Here is a 21,777-nt window from a genome sequence, read left to right on the forward strand (position 1 = left end):
TTCTGTAGTGCATTTAGTTATTGCCCAGAGGGCAATATTTAGATTCAGGTTGTGATGTCAGGTGACCAAAAATCAATACCTAGCCAGAGTCTAAGGACAATGTTATTTTGATTCCCAATAACAGTATCAAATAAAGTTGGCATTTGGTTGATTTTAGGTTGTGCTGGAAAGTGACCAAAATCCAACGTCAAGCCAACATCTTAAACCAACGACATGTTGACGTCAAACACTGACATTTATTCATCAGGTATAGCAACCAGAATCGAATGTCTGATAGACGTCATAGTGGTAACGTCCACACAGCGTCAAGCTGTAACATCATTAGTTGTTGATATTTGGTTGATTTTAGGTTGGACGTTGACGTCAACCTGATGTTGGGTTTTGATGTCAATATATTTTCATTTTCAAACAAAATGCAATGTCCCCACGATGTTGGGGTACAACGCCAAGTTGATGTCTTATGTGAGCTGGGTGTTTAAGGCCATTTCGTTCATCAAACAAAACTACTTTGTAAATTACAAGTTATGAGAAAACCTACTCAATTAAAGTAATTTGAGTATTTGTAATTTGTTACTTTACACCACTGGTGGTAATATCAGAGATCACCTATTTGAGCAAGTAAAATGAGACAATTTACTTTTAAATGTCAAAACATAACTGTCTTAAGAAAGTAATTATTAAGAAAGTATGTGTAACATTCTCAAACACAGGGATAACTTTAGGGAAAAAAGAAGAGAAATCCCAGTTAAGTTTAGGTCAAGTGTTAAGTTGGCAAAGCATAAGCTAAGCTTACAAATTTTAACTGACCAGCTAATAATAATCATTTTATTAAATACTAAAAAAAAAATTTAAATAAATAATCAGTATGCCAAAAAAAACAAACACATTAGACTTTAACAGCCATATTTATTTTATAGTACCTTTACCAGGATATTTCGCATATTTATATATAGTTTAACGCAGTAATAGAATATGAGACCCTTGGCAAAAACACATATAGGACAAAGACTTTTCATCAGTTTCACAGTCCCCAGATTGGAAACTGCATTCTCAAGAAAAACAAATACAACCTACTGAAGGTTCAAATAAACCCCAGAGGTCACAAGATCATACCTCACTCTCTCTCCCTGCAGACGTGGTAAATTATCACTCTGTAGTGTCAACCCTGCACTGGCACATTTCAGATTTTAACCCAGTCAACCATCAGATTACAGTGTAAACTCGATTCGATTACGCTGACCAGACTGTCTCCCCTAAAAATAAAATGTACAGTAGTTATAATGCATGGCCAGGTACTCCCAAATGATAGTATACAATTAACATTTTCATACCCATTTATAAAGGGAAGTTCCTCTTAGAAAAATAATAAGCTATACGATTCATACTTCATATAATATACATTCAAATAAAAGCAATTCTCCTTCTGACTGCTTTGATCGCATAAATTGCTCCCAGAGAGTAAGTTGAAAAGCAGCAAACATAAAAAAAGCTTTACCAAAATATCACTTCCCAAATAATGCAGTAAACATAACTATATCATGTAGTGTAATTAAGGACACCCTCATAAACCGAAAAAGGTCATTGCATTAAAACGTAAAGCGTTCATTCAGTTATGAGCAACTGTCTGAATAAGGCAGGAGATGAACAAATATTCAAACTGGCATTAAACTCACCTTGCTCTCATATGGCTAATCTGAAAAAAAAAAAAAACTGGCGAATCCATCCATCCTTACAGTGTTGTAAACTTTTCTAAAATTCAGCAGAATCTCTAAGATGTAATGATGGATTTGAAATATTAAATATGCCCCTAGTATGTAATATAGTATCTAATAATGAGCATGCACATGTAGAATACAATGCATTATTGCATAAAACGCTCTCAGAACCTCTACATTTTTGTAGTGCCACAAATGATCATCTGTGATTTCCTTTCTTAGTCTTAAATGAGAGTTCACGTTTGTGTTGTGTTACAGGATGCTCTCACGAGAGGTCCCGGATGTGGAGGACGTGCTGGCCCGGGTCTCATTGGAGACAGGCTTCCTGTTCCAGGTTAGAAAGTCCAGTAATGTTTGATTGAGTTTCTCCATCCAGTCAGACCTCTCCTCTCGTGTGTCCGCTGAGAACCAGCACCTACACAACAAAACATCAAGCACGTACAAATTTAAAATCATCAACAGTATTGTAAACTAATTCAGTAAAGATGTTCAAATTGTACTGAAATTGTAAGGGAAAGACTCCATGGACTTTTGGGAAATTTTTCAGATTAAAACAAACTATAAAATGCAAGTCAAGATGGGTCCTATGCATTGGACATAAGAGATGCACTCAATTAATGTAGAGGTTCTACATATCTATATGAATACTTTTTTCATCTTCATTTTCATCAAGTCAAATTTAGGACCCTTTGAAAACCATGAAGAATTAAATTTTAGACTAATACAGGGTTAGGATTTTTTTCTAATGGCCCAGTATTATCATGAGGAATTGTGTAATTGTTTTTTTTTGTTTTTTTTCCCCTCATTAGGTCATTTAATTTAGGGAATTTGCTGTAAAATGTCTAACAGCTGTTGTAAACTATCTCTTTGCAATTAAAAAAAAAACGTAAATAAAAAAAATATAAGCTTTTATTGAGATAAAATGTTGGTCATTGGATGGATATCGGTCCAAATTGAATATCTTTACTTGGACAACGATCAGTTTGAAACAATTTAACACCTATAACACAGTATGTTAGTAAATTTAAGATTTTAAAGAACACTTCTATTGTGCAATAATACAAAAACAAGCAGTAAAAGTTAGTCAATGTCTCCCGTGTCAAATCAGGGTGCACGTTTACTATAAGTAACACACTAGTTGCATGTTGTGCTGCTGACTTCAATGAGAATACGTTGCACTGCATGCATTAAAAGCACACTCCTACTTGACGTGAAAGAGAAGATATTGGCAAACAAAGTCAAATGTACATTATTTTCCTGGAGATCCTGTTCATGGAGCTTTGAATCATTATAGTTGAACCACTGAAGTCACGTAGAATGGTTTGGTAATGTTTTTGGTTTCTTTTCTGGACTTGGTCAACAATGGTCTCTAGTCCATTGTTGTCAATGGAGAATTTGAGAGGTTTTAGATTTCACTAAAATATCTCAATTTATGTATTTTTATTATTATGTATATTTATGAATTTTTAGGTGATTTTGAAACATTTGCATGAGTGAATTACACAATCTAAAACCTGCATTTATAAAAGGAGGCTGAATTTTCACTTTAGGACTGAATGCAGAAATGTGATCATCATAATGGTCTACACTACCTTACAAAAATCTTGTCACCTATGCAAGTTTTTGGAATAACAAATAATAAATGGATTTCTATTCAATCATTTGGCTTATATGAAGTGACTTATATGAAAGGCAAAGGTCTCTAGACCACGCTTATTTTACCAACATAAAATATGATCATGCCTTGATTTTTAATGATTTAACTAGGACAATAAGGTCTGACTTTGCTTAGACAAAAGTCTTGTCACTTAACAGAAATATTGTACAGTCTAGAATATAAAGTCATGGTGCAGTGGAAACAGAATTAATATTGTGTGTGACTCCCATGAGCTTGGAGGACTCCATCCATACATCTCTGCAATGACTCAAATCACTTTTAAATAAAGTCATCTGGAGTGGCAAAGAAAACATTCTTGCAGGACTCCCAGAGTTTTATCAAGATTCTTTGGATTTATCTTCAATGCCTCCTCTTTCATCTTTCTCCAGATATACTCAATAATGTTCATATCTGGTAACTGGGCTGGCCAAATCCTGGAGCACCTTGACCTTCTTTGTTTTCAGGAACTTTGATGTGGAGACTAAGGTTTGAGAAGGCGCGCTATCCTGCTGAAGAATTTGCCCTCTCCTGTGGTGTATATTGTAATGGACAGCACAAATGTCTTGATACCTCAGGCTATTAATGTTGCTATTTACTCTGCAGATCTCTCGCACACTCCTATACTGAATGTAACCCCAAACCATGATTTTCCTTCACCAAACTTGACAGATTTCAGTGAGAATCTTGAGTCCATGCAGGTTCCAGTAGGTCTACTGCAGTATTTGTCATGATTGGGATTCAGTTCAACAGAAGACTCATTAGAAAAATCGACCTTCTGCCACTTTCCCAAATGATCAACAAGAAGTCAAGATATTATTTGTTGCTCTTACAACTGCGATCAACGATAAGACTTTTGTCAGGTAGAGTAGATGGATCAATTTCTGGTTTTCCATTTTTAGAGCTTTCAAACATTATGATCACATTCACTGTCAGGAATAAAGGAGGGGCATGGCGCTTTTCCTGTTGAGTTCCACGGAAAAACAGATGGCATACAGGTGTGCAACAACACCAGTGTGATGACAGATGTTTATATTCAGTCTAAAACTATTGCTTTACAAATACACAGATACTTTACTTCTTCAAGGTCTGGCTGTCTTCTTTCTGAAAGGTGCTAGTCTCAACTAGTTCGAAGGTGTGTGGTCGTGCACAGCATTCTCTTTCCACAGGCCGGACACTGCAGAAGCCATAGAGAGACAGACTACCATCTGCTGGCTAAAAGTGAAGGAGATAATAGTTATTGATGAGGAGACACATTAGAGAAGGCACACATTACAAATCACTCAGTGTAGTGATGTTGCACACCTTGCTGCCCATCTCATTAGGATAGTTCCAATACAGCAGATGACCTCCTTCTAGAAGGAAGTAGAACCTTTGCCAGGCTCCAAAACCACTCACATCCTCAAACATGGTCTGTAAGAGAAGAAATAAAACAATTACAAACATTTCACAAAAACAAAACATATTTCAAAATATATATTATTTTCAATAGGAGATTTAAAAAGAGGAATAGTGTGACAACTTGAATTCTTAGATTTACAGAGAATAGTCTGGAAAAAATAAGTATTTTAATGGCAGTTCTGTAAGCAAAAAGCCTTGTTAATGCCAGAAATCAGAGGAGAATGGACTAACTGGTTTAAACTCATCTAAAGTAATGGTATAGGTGGATTAACCATAGGTACAAATGGCACTTACGTAGGCTCAAGGGCATCAAGATAACATGCATGACCAAAATTCAATATATAATATATTTATTTATTTATTTATTTATAATAATTTATAAAAAAAAAAGAAATTCTGATGTAACCAGAAACATCGCGACAAGCATATTCTTGCTTCACACCTGTCTTTAATTTGGCAACATGCATTCAAATGGATCAGACTGTAATGGTAATGATAAATTGCTAACATATTTCACATATCTGCTTTGCAAATATGCCAACTGGACTATCACATTTTTGCTTATATACACATGAACTGAGCCTGAGGGTCTACAGATAAGTTAAGTGCCTTTTCCGTGTTATTAAACTAACAACAGAACTATCGGTCAGGTTTTGTGACATTATATACAGTGCTCAGCGTAAATGAGTATGCCCCATTTTGTAAATGAATATTTTTATCAATTTTTCAGTGAATATAGCTAATGTATTTTGGTCCATTTGAGCAGAAACCGATTTATTAAATGAATATATTTACTAAAATAATATTTTAGTGACTGAATATCTTTAAAAAGACAAAGCTAATACATTTAAATGCATGTGAAATATTAGGGAAAAAATTACAACCTACAAAATTTCAACTAAATGTTTACAATGTTTTTTGCTTCTCTTGAATTTTGCTCTTTTTTATTTTAATATTTTCCCATAACATATAACGGGTGACCTAATTTTGGACCGTTATCATAAGTCATTTTGTTAGATCAGCTCCAGATTTGGCTTCAGTACTGATTAATTTAATGTATATGCACAAATATAATATTGTAAAGCTTCCTATAGAAATTATTTATCTAAATGAGAGATTTCTGAGGGGTGTACTCCTATATGCTGAGCATTGTACAACAACCCACCAAAAAGCCCTCATGCTGGACGTTGGAGTGGCCCTCGCTATGCAGCCGCAGATAGATGTGGCCCTCTAGAGGAGAGAGGAAGGGAACCTACACAAAATAACAAATGGGTTAGTCATCACACAGGAAAAACAAAACAACAACAGATGGGCATGTCAGATGCAGAATAATATTGTTCAAATTAATAAGTTTTTTTGCAACAGTCTAAATCAACACACTACAGTAGCATTTTGAGACAAAATTATAATTAAAAGAGTTCTGAATGGTAATGAAAAAAGTATATATGGCTTATAAGCAAGTTTGCTAAACCCTTTTAAAACCTATATCACAAAAGCATAACTTATTTACAATATATATTTAATTATTCAGGCATCAAAACGTCTCTGATATCTCAGCTAAAAATACAGGTTGAGACTGAAGTAAAAATATGGAGAAGTTAGTTTAATTTGTCCAAAAGCAAGTAATGAAAACCTTAAATCAAGCTAATTCACTGATTATTGCACATGCCAGGACATTCTCTAAATCACAAACAGATCAAAACAATGCCTAGCTTTTTTTCTGTCACACACACTAAAACAGAAAATGTGCAAAGCCCACTAAACCAGAAAGAGAGACTGAGGTGAAAAGAGTGACACCTTTTCCTGAAACTCATCTCCAAGAAGTCGCCTGATTTTTCCTTCAAATTTCATCTGAGTGAAGAGAAACAGGAGAGATGGACAGAGACCCAGTTACATCACCACAACTCCCACCACAGTGCAAACACAAGAGTCAAGACAAATCCTCAGGTCATTGTACATTCAGAGAAATCCTAATTAACCCCTGAAGTGTAACAGTACAAACATGTGCACAATATCTGACATTACAAAGGAAAAAGTCGGTGAATAAACAAAGAAATTAAGTGCATACACAGGTAAAGATAGCAACAACCACTTCATCTTCTTTTTTGTTAATGTAATAAGACTCCTTTTTCACTGCATTTACCTTGTCCAGAGGAAACTTGCTTTGTCCCAATGAATTGAGGGTGATTTTGTGAGAGCCCACTAAAGTGAAGTTACTAGAGCGTTGGGCAGTCAGACAAGGCAAAGTTGCAGCTATAATAGACAAAAACAAAAATATCAAAATCTGATGACAATGACTAAACCAATGATTAAACTAGTCAATTAAATAAATACTTACAAGTCGCACTCTGATTAGATTTCTAGGAAAATCAACACAAAGACAAATTAATGTTGTTAGCTTTGCTTATCATGCAACAATTTTTAATTAATGATATTAAATATGATGCATCTCATCTATTAAAATATGCAAGTTTGACAACCAATGGTTGAACTAGGTATTGTATTCCTGGATCAAAACAAACGCAAGTGCAGGTTGCCAGATTGAGGACCAACGGGAACGAGTCTGACTATCTAGCCTAAAGGCTGATTTAAATAATCTTATTAGGGCTGCATGATATTGGAAAAGTCTGACATTGCGATATGTTGTATTTCTGCAATATATATTACATACATGCAATTTCACCAGATGACCTAAAAAGATTTATTTGGAAAGAATTATTTGTTTTAGATTAATTGGAATTATATATTTGTAGGGAGTTAGTCTCGAATAATATAAAAAAAATAAATTTTAAGCATTGATAAATACAATATAGCAAAGATAAAAGTAAATGACAATTTTCTGGAGAGTCTAACAGTATTCAGGTTATAGATATTGAATAATCAACACAGCATATCGTAATATAGTAACCTTCATTAAAGTTACAAACATTAAAGTTTCTTATGGCCGGATGTTTTAAACTCAATAATATTGAAATGTTCACACAGTCACAGGTCTTAAAGGGATAGTTAACTTAAAAATGAAAATGGACTCTCTATTTAGTCACCCTTCACATGTTTCAAACGTTTAGGAGTTGTTAAAATATCTTCTTTTTTTGTTTAACACAAAAAGAAACTCATAAACTTTTGAAACAAGTAAAGGTGAAATAAAAATAATGAATAAATGTTTGTGTTTAAAAATGCAGATGATAAAATTTTACTCCATTATGATTATACTCTACATTGAGTACAATCAAATATATAATTAACTATAATACCAACTCAGCATTGCATATCCTGCAATGTGACTATTGCAGATGCACACACTGCGATATCGATGCTGAAACGATATATTGTGCAGCCCTAGTTCTTCATTTTATGAATATTACAGCCATATTTTTAAAAAAAATAATACAAAATGTATTGGCTTGTTCTTAATTAATGAAGTCTAATGATGTTATAGAAACAGAGAAGATACATACAGTGATGCTGTGCAGAATCTTCTTAGGAGTCACCTAAAAAAAAAAAATAGCACTTTGTTTAACTTTGCATTTATGAAAGTAACGTAATCTTCCCAATAAGACATGAAAGTGTACATACCCTTGACTTTGTTGAGCTGCGAAACTGCTGAACATTGAGGCTACAGGTATTACTCTGAGTATTGGACTATAAATTAGAGAACCACAAAAAAAAAATACAAAAAAAAAACAATTAGAGTTAGAAATGAGTGAACAAAACAACTGTCATTTTCTTTTAAACCTAAAAAGAACCAATGTTAACATGAACTGTACCTACCAGACTGTAGACCTCAACATCAATCTCGAAACTGGAGCGAATATCTTGTCTGTGAATCAAATATTCAAACCAGCGTAAATCACTATTACACATAAAAACCTCACAGATATGATTCAGGTTAAACTCTGACATTAGTTAAAAAAAACAGCAGTGCATTTTATGTATTGTGTGGACTCACAGTGTGATGGAAGTTGGGAAGGTGATAGTGTCTCCATTTTGGGCATCAGCAGCTGTAGCTAAAGGTGTTGCCATAATGTTACATGGGCCATAACGGATCAGAACGAAGAAGTAGTGCCTTGGACGACCTTTATATAGACAGCAGACATAAACTGTGAGTGAACACTGACAGTATACAGTGAAACATCTTGTTCCTGCCATTTATAAATGTGTATTAAAACTCACCTGTGCGAGCGGAGCACACAAACTCCACCTTGAGAGGCAGCTGAATGCTGCTGATGCTGACGGTGCCCCTGCAGGGCTGAAGAGGTGCATTCTGGGATTCTGGTTCTCCAGGTTCACCCTCTCTCAGCCTGTTGACCTCCGCCAGTAAGGCTGCTCGCTTTTCACCTGCATGACAGGAACGAATTAACATTATTGAGCATGTCTGGGGTAAGAAGCAGGAGGCATTGAAGATGAAGCCAAAGAATCTTGAATAACTCTGGGAGTCCTGCAAGAACGCTTTCTTTGCCGTTCCAGATGACTTTATTAATAAGTGATTTAAGTCATTCCAGAGATGAATGGATGCAGTCCTCCAAGCTCATGGGAGTCAAACACAAAATTAATTCTTTTTCCACTGCACCATGACTTTATATACTGTACTGTACATTTTTCCGTTTAATTAATCAATTATATCATTAAAAATCAAGGCATGTTCATATTTTATTTTGGTAAAATAAGCCTAATCTAGAGGTCTTTGCCTTTCATATACACCACTTCTGAGACCAAATGATCAACTAGAAGTCAAGTTATTATTTGTTGTTTCTAAAACTTGGATAGCAACAAGATGTAGTCAAGTAGTTTATTCTCTACTCTCAATATAAGATATAAGACACAATTATTAGCCCTTTTATGAAATTTTCTTTTTAAATATTTCCCAAATTTTCTCTAATCAAAAAGTTTCCCTCAGTATTCCTAGTAATATTTTTCTTCTGAAGAAAGTCTTATTTCTTTTAGTTTGTCTAGAATAAAAAAAAGAAAAGAAAATAAATAAAAAAAAAAGAAAAATGAAAGTGAATATTATTATATAATTAGCTCCCTTAAGAATGTATTTTTTTCTGATTGGCTACAGAACAAACTACTGTTGTCCAACTACTTATTTAATCTAACTTGCCTAGTTAAATCTAAATAATCTATTAAATTGCACTTAATAATATCTTAATACTAATATCGCATAGTAACTAGTAAAAATGTGTGTACTGTCATCAAAGTAAATGAAATTAGTTATTAAAAAAACTATCAGCATAAAAAAATGTGCTGGGAAAAAAATCTCTTCGTTAAACAGACCTGGGAAATATTTGAAAAACTTAATTTCACAGGAGGACTTAAAATCTGGTCTTCAACTCTATATGCAGAAAGCTCAAGAAGAAAAATTAGTAAGGTTGCACTTACTGGACACAAGCAGGAGTTTCTCAGCCTCCGCCTCCTGTTGTGAACCCTTTCCATGTTCCTCATCGCTGCAGCAGCTCAGAGCCTGCAGCGTCTGTGTGATGATGGTCTGCAACTTGGCCGCCTCCTCGTTCAAAGCCTTAAAGGACAAATACAATCACCTGAATAAGATCCTGCATTCATGAAGGTGATCAATAATGCATTTGTTATCTATACACAACACATTTTCAGACCTTAATTCTCTCCTTGACGTTGATAGGCTTTTTTGAGCAGATCTTCTCTTGAACCTGCTTCTGAACGCCAGGGGTCAAGCTCTGAGTAGTGAGTTGGTGGACCTTCCTCTGTGAGCGGTAGGCATCAATGCTGTCAATAACACATACATATTATTGTCAATAATGCTGTAGAATTTTATTAAAAAGCACCAAAGCAATTTAACATATTCGAATGATTTCTGAAACACAACATGACACTTAATATTGGAGTAATGGTTGCCGAAAATTCAGGAAAATTTTCATTTCATAATATTGTGTTTCAACGAGTGCAGTAGTTTCCAAAATGGGGGTCGTGAGACAATAATTAAATATTTTAATCCGTAACCTAGTAAAATAGTATTTAATAGTTACATAAAAATCAACATGCAAATAAAAAGCCATCAGCCTTTCAATTCATTTTCCATTGGATTGTGGCCCCTGGGGTTTTATGCTAGATTAATGATACAGCAATAGTGTTAGTCGTAGCAGATTAATCTTACGGCACAGCGTTAAACTTTGACACCATTACGACACTCACATACATTAAAAATGAAGGCCATGACTGAACATAGGAGGCATCAAGTGGCGGTCTTCAAATTAAACCAAGAATAGTCTTGTGCTTCAAACATTGTGCTCCCCTTTCTCATTAAGTGAGGTAAATACTGAATGAAACAAATGAATAATGACTATAAAAAATGATATGGTTGTTAGACTGTTGACTTTTTTTGTCTTGTCAATAAGCTTGTTTATATAGTTCCTTTTGGTGTGTGTGCACCATTGTGTGCAACATTTGTATATTTATACAAGGATAGTTGGGATCACGAGCTAAAAACTACAGAACTAGTGTGTAGCATGGGTGAGCACTTTTATTTTATAATCTTAATATCTTACCAACTAATCATTTGAACAGTAATGTATATAGAAAACCTAGTTGAATTATTAGCCTATCACTAGCTACGTTTCCGATAAACTTTTTATTCGATGAGAAAAGATGCGCATAAACTACGATGGAAACAGTTTTACCGAACAAATTCCAGTATGTGCATTAAAAAGTTATGTGATTTTGTGTGTGAATGGAAAAACCAGCAGGCTTAGCACACTGTAAAACATCTGAGATATTGTTTTGGTCATTCTTAAACACCTTATCCATTTCAGTATTAGTGTTATTATATTATTAATGACTTCCAGAACCTTCAAGAGCTTCTGACGCTCTGCATCTCATGGCTTTAAACATCACCAGGTGTTCATTACGCATCGACATATTGTCTTCGAGGCGCAAGTCATTCATCAAAAATAAAGAAAAGATTCACACAGCTTCTCCTACCGCAGCAAAATACGTTTTTACTGTTGATATTTGGTACCAGTTAATCAGGAAGTGAGGATTTTGTTCTCGTTGACTCATTAGACGGAAACGCTGATTATTCGCACGTCTTTTATGCAACATTCCAGTTTTGCCTATAAATTTAATTCGCATTTTTGAATAGAAACAGCTACTAGCAACAAGTAACCATAATCAATGCTAAAACAACAAGTTACAAAGTGATACAAAAAGACAAGGTTTTTGAAAATGTATTATCAATTGTATTTGTCAATTGTGGCACACCTGTACAAAGGTGGAACGCTGTCAGCAGAACCATCCGTCACTTCTTCAGGTAGAGGCAGTTGGTCTGATGGTTCAGACAATGTGATTTCAATCTTCTGTAGGAACATTCATGAACACATTTAGAATTAATACATTTATAAATTTCCATTTATATGTATATCTAATCTGAATTTACCAAAAACAATGCAATATTGCCACTTAATTTAATGTGAAAAGTGGCATTAATATGTCAAAAGCCATTTTTATGAAAACAATATGATGTCTGGGTATCAAAGCAGGGTTTCTGCAGATTTCACCAAGTTAAATTTAAGACTTTAAGACCTTTATGAATGAAATTTTAGACTCATGGCCCAGATGGAAAAGATTTTTGTTTGCCCTATCAAACAAAATAAACTAATTTAATACAATTAATAATAAAACAATAATTTAATAATAAAAAAATTAATATTTTAGATATTTCTAAGCAAAATATTTTAAATATTGTGTAAAAACTACTTGTATGTAGAGTTGCACAGTTTAGCGGTACTATGGTATTATCGCGATACCATGGCATCAAAATACTGGTGGTGCCACTGTAGTTTGTAAACGGTAGTATTGTCATTAACAGCTTATCTACAATAGATAATATTGCATGTGGAAAAGTCACTAAAATGCTCACACAATTGTGAAAAAATAGACCATTTTATTTTAATAGCCTGAGGAGCCTTTTAAGGTTGCACGTTTTCTGACGTTTCAAACGCACATCTGAATCAGTTCATTTCTGCACTGTCAATAAGATTTAGTAGCTACAACAACCACAGCAATCTCCTAAAAAGAACAACTCACAAAGTGACATTTTGAATTACTTTGGATTGTTAACTGATAAGACAGAAAAAAAAACAATAGATGAAAACCCCAAAATAGCAACAGGTTGACCACTTCATATAGCCCAATTTTTTTGGAAGAAATGCTCTTTTTGTAACCAAATTTGTTTGGTATAGTTTTCTTTATTTGAACGTATTTTTGTTGGTCAGTTATCTACAAAATAAATAAAAATAAACCAATACATTTGAGGTGAAGTGGTATGCAAATAATACTTTTTTCAATAATAAAGGAATTATGAATTAAATTCATGTAGACCTATTATAACATCTAAAATATAGCATTTTTAATCGCAAAATATAGCACTTTTAAACAAATGTTTTTGTAAGGAAAATAATTAAACCATTATGGTAAATAAAGTTAAACGTGAACTTTTTAAATAAAGAGTTAAAGTTTTATTGAGATGGATTGTTGGTGATTGTTGGCCAGATTAGGTAGCAATACATGAACAAATGAAAATTAAGACCTGTTTAAAAAAAGATTTGAGACCTACGACACAATATTTCAGTATATTTAAGACTTTTTAAGGCCTTAAACGATTATTTTGAGATTTAAGAAATTTTAAGAAAGACCCTGCAGACACCCTGTCATAGGCTAAATATTATTTAACTACAAATTCAAATTATACAATCAATTATAAAATCAAAAACAAAGCAATACCAGTGGGGTGACAACAGCCTCCACAGATTTGCTGAGAGGAGAGAGGATATAGCTGGGTGGCAGGGTTAGAAAGTCATCTTCAGCACCCATGGGAGGACACTCCTGCTCCTCCTCCATTTCTCCTTCACCATCTTGGAGCTCCTTTTCTTTACTCACTGCAGAACTGTCATCAGGAGATTCTACACTCTCTTCAGACATCTCACTGTGATCAAGCAGCTCTTCATTTATTGTGACTGATTCCACTTTTTCTTCTTCGACTGCATCCTGTTGTGTGTTGTCTTCCTTTTCGACTATGTTCAGTTTTGTTTTGTCTTCATTTTCAACTATGTTCAGTTCTGTTTTGTCTTCATTTTTGACTGTGTCCAATTCGGTTTCGTCCTCATTTTTTACTGTGTGCCATTGTGTGTTTTCTTCATTTTCGACTGTGTCCAATTCAGTTTCGTCTTCATTTTCAACTGTGTCCAGCTCTGTTTTATCTTCAGTCTGTGATACACAGCTCTCAGCTTTCTCCATTTCCTCTTGCTTATTTTCATCTGCAGCTTCATCTTCCTTTTCTGCGTGCTGCAGGACGTCTTCAAACATCTTATCAATTAGTGCGGAGGTGCTCAGTGCCCCAGGTTCTGCTACAGACAAAAACAAATAAATATGGCAAATGTGGTTGTTGCATTAGCTCTGAGAGTTTTAACAAAGCTCATTTACCAACTGAGGTATAAAGTTCTTCATTGGGGAAACGAATATTCGATGTACATGGCGGTGTGGTGTTTAGACTTCCATCAAACACCTTACTGTCACCTTCACAGGAGGTAAATTCATTTCCCTTTAGTTCTTCCTGCAAAACAGATATAAGATAGAGACTGCTTCAAATATACACACTCTCACAAGTGCGAAAGACAAAAAGGTTTTCTCCCCAAGTGAGTCAGTGCAATCAAAATAACTTTGCCCCAGTGACTATAAGCTAATTCAAGAGGAAAGATCTTAGAACCAAGGTGCAAGTAATATGACAAATCAATTAAAATCCACAAACACAAAAGCCAAAGTCAAACAGACTCCAGTGATTCATCTCAAATACATGCTCACACTCCCAGGCTGTAATGGAGGCCACTGGGGTTTTAGAATTTTCCTGTACACCCAGGGCGATGATGTGGATGGTGATGCCCTCTAGAAAAATGATGATTTGATGAAAAATGAATTCACTTTCAATTCACAAATCCATACAAAAATCCACATGAAGCAGATAAACATCTTAACCTGTGGTGTTCGGACAACAGTAATACTTACAGAATGGTATTTTTTTTTATTTTCCCAAATTAATTTCACTTTTATTCTTTATTTTCTATCATTTAATGGTTAAAAACAAGTTGTTATTTTATTATTTAGTACATTTATTATTTTAGAAAAGCATGTCCAATTAATTTAAACGATTTAATAACTCACCTTAAAAACATTTATTTTAAAGTTTAAAGTAAGCCCGTCCCAATAATCAATATATCGTGCAATACTTGGAGATGACCTCAATAATTTCTGCCATTGCAATATATATTTACAAATTTACAAAAAACGTTAAAACCATTTTACAATGACATTTACATTCTACCTCACTGGTGTCAATGTTTATACTTGGGCATTAACCTAATAGGATCTTTAACATACAGAGTGATTCAAAAAGAACACCACAACTTTGAAAATCTGTATTTAATCAAAGAAACATGATGGACCCTTGGGTAATTAATCAATGTGAAGAGTACTTAAAGTTTTTTTCAGTAGAAAATAAGTTCATAGACACTCGAGTGACATCAACCGAATATTTGAACAACATCCACATTCTTTGTAGCATCTCGGGCTAAACAGTTTGGATAGCTGCAGTTATTCCTTCTTTTAGTTGAGCAAGCAAACGAAACTTCAGAGCTTCCTTAATCGACGACAGAAAGAGCTTAGCTCTCCTATTCTTCTTAGCAGAGTCGATTTTTGAAGTTGTGGTATTCTTTTTGAATCACCCTGTATAATAGGCCATTTACCTTTTTAAAATCAAATTATAGAATCTAAATAATAATGATAGTGTTTATGGCTATTTGCATTATGTTTATATATAATCATTGTATAATCAATGACATAAAATGATCTCATGGTTGCTTATCGCACAACAAAAAATCCTTATCGAGACAGGCCTAATTCAAAGGAATGGTTCACTCAAAATTAATTTACTCACTAATTACATAATCTTCAAGTTGTTCGAAACCTTAATGAATTTCTTTCTATTGTTAAACAAAAAATATTTTTTGAAGAAAGCAGGAAACCTGTAACCATTGACTTGACTTAGTATGGAAAAGACAAAACTACTAAAGTAAAAAAGTTAAAGGTTTCCAGCATTCTTCAATATATCTTTTTTGAGTTCAAGAGAAGAAACCAAAAGAGTTTGTGCTGAGTTCAGACTGCATGATTTAACCCCGATTTTGACTCGCCCACAGGTTTTGAGAAATTGCCGAGAAAAGCCTGAAATCACAGGCAAATCGGTGCTCGTGCAGTTGATTGACAATCACACAGTATGAACCATCAAAGATGCGATCTGAGACTTTGAGTTTGACTGAGTTTTGACTGAAAATAACGTCGGAGATCACCTACAGCCAATGAGAGAGCAGCATTCACTTGTGTGTGTGTGTATACCTGCAGGCCAGTGGAAGGTTGAGGGAGAAGTTAAAAGCGCTCATTTTCGGTTTATTTGGATTGGACACAAGAAATTAAGGAAAAAATAGTGGAGGTTTGACAGGAGCACCCATGTCTGTTTGACGTTTCATACATAAATTTAAAAAAGAAAGTTGAGGAGAAATTGCTAATTCTCTTCAAACCCAGATAAGAAAATATCTACATTTTCTACCCCACTAAAGGCTTCTTCCTCGTTATGTAGTAAATAACAAAAGACATACTACGTGTTTTTAGCTGTGAGACATAGTTTGGACGAAGTTGTTGGCGATTCTTCCTATTGTAAAGCCATGCAATGTGAAAGCCCCTGTCGCCGATTCATCTTGCAGTGTAAACAAAGCAGCGACAAAACGCTAGCCCAGATAGTCATGCATGTGTGAAAACATCTGTGACACTACTACTTCGAAAATCATGCAGTCTGAACTCGGCATTAGGGGAGTAAAGTAAACAATAAAGGGCGAGTAAATGATGATAGAATTTTAAATTTTATTTGAACTATACCCTTTAATACAGATTACTTATTAAGAACTTTGAAGTAATTGTTACTTTTTTCTCAAACTAATTCGTTATGTTAAAATTGAAACGTGAAAGAACATTTGTTTAACTTTTTTTTGCAAACTATCTTTTTCTATTTTAACCAAAGTTTTTATATTGTTGTTATTATCAATATTAACATGCAAACTTTATTTTTAATTCTATGACAGTCTGAATCATACAGCTAATTCAGTTTTCATGATTAAAATCCACAATATTGTTCACATTGTAAAATCATAGGGCACTGTTACCCAGAATGGCTCACCTCAGTGAGGGAAGAGTCAGACAGACTCCTCTTAAACCACATATTCTCAGCCACTGGCTGAATCTTCAATAGACGCAATTCATCCTCACGTGCCTGCATAACAAAGACAGCTGGACTAAGTAACAAGACAAATAAAGCATTTAAAAGATTTGTTTCTGAAAGGTAAAATAGTCATATAATAGGTGAGGTGGGTGGAACAGCTCTACCTGGCGGATACGGGAGGCCTCTTTACTGCTGGGTGTCACTGTAGCATTCAGCTTTTGTTGCATGCCATGCACGAAGCTGGAGAGACTGCGTGAGCAGGGCGTGGATCGACCAGGGCTGTTCATAGGTGTTGGAGCTTTGAAGCGTTCCAGGCGAGAGCTAAACTCTCCCTCACCTTGTGTAAAAAAAATGCACATTCAAAAAACATTTAATAAAGCAAACAGTAAAATAAACAGCAATTGTAAGGGGTGAAGCCTGAATGGAAATAAACACTCACCGATGTGACTGATTACTGATGTCATGCTGGGGCAATCATCAGATCCAGGGTCAGACAGGCAGCGCTGTACTAAACCAGTCCCACCTGATCATATAAAAAAAGGACTATATTTCACTAAATTACAGAAATATACATATATATGCATTAAAGGAGACCTACTATGCCCCTTTTTACAAAATGTAAAACAAGTCTCATCTGTATGTGAAGTGTCATGCATGTCACCCATAAATCAATATCATAAGAAGCTACAGTAGTTAAAGTCTGTTGCCACACAACTGCATTTAAACCCTGTATTATAATTTTTCCATAATAGGGCATGTATCAACAAAATTAATATTTGTCATGCACATTAGAACCGATATTGAGCAAACATAAGAGTAGAAATCTAAATATTGTTACTATTAGGAAAAATAGCATTCAGTTTCACTACATTATCTGTACAGAACAATTTAAATCAAGCAGAATTATTTGGAAATGTACTGCAAAATTACTTTGCAAGTGAAACATAAGATGGCATGGCACAAAAAGAGCTACTGAAAAAAATAAAATGGCTAAAATATTTAGCAGACTGATTTAAAAAAGAAAAACTATATATATTCTAACCTTCTCGTCTCTGGCTGAGTTGCTGGACCCTGGAGTGGATGGAGGCTATGGCTGGTGTATCTGGTTTCATCTCCAGCTCTGTCATTCTCAATCGTGATCTGGTAGGGGATTTTGAAGGGTCCTGGTTCTCCTCTCCACCTGCTGCCAGTCGCCTTTTCTTCAACACATTTTCAAGTTCTGGAAAATATTATGTGGCCTAATGGTTAAAGGTTCCATGAAATTAAAAAAAGTTTTTAAATGTTACTATTAGTATTGTTAGTTTTTAGGATATCTGTAAGCTAGTGTGTACCAAACAATGACAAAATTTGCATTTAGAAGATATAAAACGGATATAAACATGGAAAGCTTGTAGTTTGTTACTTCCGCCAAAGTGGATCAACAGTTTTAATTCGTCAACCCATGCTACAGTTTCTCAGCACATCATAACTAGGGGCAGACGAAATCTGCGGACGTTTTTTGCTATTTCTGTGGAGAACTTTGGTAAAAATCTGCAGATTTCTGCTAAATTATTTTGGGAGTATCATAACTAAATCCTTAATATGTAAAATAAAAAATAATATCTTTTCAACTTGTATTTATTGTTTAAAATGCAAATCCAATTAGATTCACTTTATTTCGTAAACAAAGCAAGTCTCTCATATATCTACTAGAAGACAGAAAATATTACTGTACAAACTGCATTGTACATAAATCAGATGAAGATTTTTTCATATTAGTCAATAATACAGTAATTAATTTAAAAACTGAATAAATGTAGATGTATGCACATTTACTCAAGTAAATAAACAGAATTAATGATGGGCTAAAAACTGTAGAAATCTGTGGAAAATCTGATTGTGCGTGCGCAGATTCCGTGTGGGCCTGGTCATAACCAATCAAATGCTTTCTAGCATCTGACATGTCCCAAACCCTTCAAGTCCCTTCTCATTTGCTTTTCATTTGATGTACTTGAGCTGAACCACTCTCAATGGCAGAATGGTAAAAAAGAAAAGCAAACGCTATTGGCTGTTTTTTTTAAAGGGGAGGGGCTACACTATGTCTCACCCTTTTTTCATGTTACGGTTGAGATTATGTCAAACATCCAATAAAAATGCACATTTCAAAGCACTTCATGAAGTTCATGGGACCTTTGAATTGACAATGAAAAGAATATAACATCTTAAAGGGATAGTTCACCAAAAAAATAATAAGTTTCCTATTATTTACTTTTTAAATTCTTCTTAATTCTGTTAAACATAAAAGATTTTATGAAGAAAACAGAAAATCATTGACATCCACAGCTGAAAAAGTCAATGGTTAGAAGTATCTTCAAAATATCTTCTTTTAGTTTCAACAGAAGAAAGTCAGTCAAACAGTTTTGGAACCTGGAAGTCAAGGCTGAGATGACAGAATTTAGACTTTTGGACGAACTGTGCCTTTAAATGTTTATTTAAATGTAATTGTGCTCAGGATAATTTGAGTACACCCCATTTTAAAATTTAATATTTTTATCAATTTCTCAGCGAATATAGGGAATGTATTATGGTGCATTTAAACAAAACAGATTTATTAAACAGATACATTTATTAAAATAATATTTTAGTCACCAATAATATTTAGAAATTGAAAGATAGTACAGTTAAATTCAAGCTAAATATTGGAAAATTTATTAAAATCTACAAAATTTCAATTGATTTTTCTTTTACTTTTTAAAATTTGTCTTTAATATTTTTCTATAACATATAACTTTGGGTGTAGTTTTTGGACCGTTATCATAAGTTATTTTGTTAGATAAGCTCCAGATTTGTCTTCAGTGCTGACTAATCTAACGAATAAGGCCAATTACAGTATTCTATAGCTTTCTATTGAAAATCGAAATTTAAAAGAGATTTGTGAGGGGTGTACTTGTTTATGCTGAGCCCTGTATGTCATATAATATACTAAACAAATTGACATACTACAAAAGATTTGGCAGATAATGACAAAAGTATAATGTTATTTTCCTAATAACAGTGGTTCAGTTTAACCAGTCAGGGCCAGATGAGGGAGACTCATCCACAAATCTCCATCTTGTGCTGGTGAGACTTAAGTGATGATTTTTTTTTGTGCAACAAGGCACCAAACTTGAACTTGTAACTGTATATCGTAAGCTCTATGTACAGGCCTGTTCTAAAAATAGCTCACCATAGCACCACATACCATTAAGCTGCATCTGATATTTTTGTGGCTACTCTTTTTAAATCACAGTTGCACTGATGTAAAAAATGTAAAATTGAAAATGACATTTAGTTATATATACTTTAAAAACTATTTCAGACAAATGAAGTGTTCCATATTGATATGTATCTGTTTCCTATCTTGTTAAATCATTGTTGACAGCAATTGTTAGAAATCATTAACATGATCAGTGTCTTCACATAGATAAATAGCATTAATTATTAATAATAACATTAATGAGAACATTCGCCATTTAAGAAGTGTGTATCAAACTGGTAGCCTTTGTTCACATTAATCGGTACCGAAGAAGTAGCTCTCAGTTTTAAAAAGGTTGGTGACCCCAGGTGTAGAAGAACTACTTTAGGGAAGACATAACAACATGAGTTTGTATGCTCACCCAAAAATGTATTCTGCTGCACTAAAATAATGTTTACATGTAACCATTTAAGCACCTAGTAGTGAATAGATTTATGAAAGAATTTTAATCTTTGCATTAACAGGTGAGAACATAAAAAAGGCAAAATAACCATAATGTTCTTATTAAAGAAGTGATTTTTTTTGGCCTCAGCTAACAATATCTGACCTTCTTGACATTACATTTTTGTAATACTTGCCATGTTTTTCAACAACATGCTTTTCCTGTTTGACTGTCTATAGATTTTCTTAACTTTATATTGTAATAATTATTTAGTGTGTTAAATTAGATTCTTGCCAACTTGATGGGAATGGAAGTAAAATACTATAGTATTTTTATTCACTAAATATTCCTGGCGTTTTATTTTTCTTGGAGTGGGCGGGTTTTTGAGAGTTTTGGTTTGAAATAGTCAACCCAATCTGACAACACTACAGACTGCAGGAGGCGCCGTCAGCTGAGATTCTTACCACTAGAGGCTGAAGGGTTTTCCTCCAGAGGATCTCTCGGTCTCTTCTGATTTTCCATCTTTTTACCTGACAGCTGAAAAACAGTTTCATGTTCAATGACGTTAAATCAAATGACTTAGCATCGCATCAGGTGTAAGTTATCTAAGATATGCATTCACATTTTAATAAAATACACATAATATTGAAAAGTGACATTATCTTTGTTTACACAGCCCACTAGAACAATGCATATAAATCATATCAACCCATAAAAACTACGAAGGTCGTCGTCTTCATTGATATAGTTGATATGAGAATACGGATGAACCTAAACGACAACAATTGCGTATTTTTCATATAATTTATTGAGGCTAATGCGCTAGCTTCCTAGCAATCAATCTTTGCAGAACGAAAACAAAAACTCCAGTCATAAAAATTAAAAGCTATAGCGTTCATACGAATAAATTAAGCATTTCTGTCAGCTTATCGTTAAAACAGCATCTTACCTCAGTAAAATAACCGTGTCAGAGTTTGTAGAGTTTTCAAACGTCTGCCTTTCTGTCAGCTGAGCTCGCGCGTTTGAATTTCCGCGGGCGTTCCGCGCATGCGCAAAGCATCG

The 21,777-nt window shown here is 34.2% G+C and overlaps 2 protein-coding genes across 9 annotated transcripts in view; both read right to left on the reverse strand.

Moving 5' to 3' along the window:
• LOC101882393 (uncharacterized) overlaps positions 1–21,777 on the reverse strand; it is a 768,785-nt gene that overhangs the window by 561,374 nt on the left and 185,634 nt on the right. The gene's annotated exons all lie outside the window — the stretch shown is intronic.
• Positions 887–21,775, reverse strand: anln2 (anillin, actin binding protein 2). Of its 8 annotated transcripts, none has more exon segments than NM_001443908.1 (24): positions 887–2,130; positions 4,448–4,584; positions 4,675–4,782; positions 5,936–6,022; positions 6,568–6,621; positions 6,914–7,023; positions 7,109–7,130; positions 8,229–8,261; positions 8,347–8,412; positions 8,542–8,590; positions 8,720–8,846; positions 8,944–9,108; positions 10,150–10,285; positions 10,380–10,509; positions 12,001–12,095; positions 13,522–14,141; positions 14,221–14,350; positions 14,599–14,679; positions 17,018–17,110; positions 17,224–17,396; positions 17,499–17,582; positions 18,102–18,278; positions 21,180–21,252; positions 21,665–21,775. In NM_001443908.1, coding segments are annotated over 23 exon segments (2,898 nt in total). In that variant the 5' UTR covers positions 21,238–21,252; positions 21,665–21,775; the 3' UTR covers positions 887–1,967.

Source organism: Danio rerio, chromosome 18 (genome assembly GCF_052040795.2).
Source record: "Danio rerio strain M-AB ecotype USA chromosome 18, GRCz13ab, whole genome shotgun sequence".
Lineage (NCBI taxonomy): Eukaryota > Metazoa > Chordata > Actinopteri > Cypriniformes > Danionidae > Danio > Danio rerio.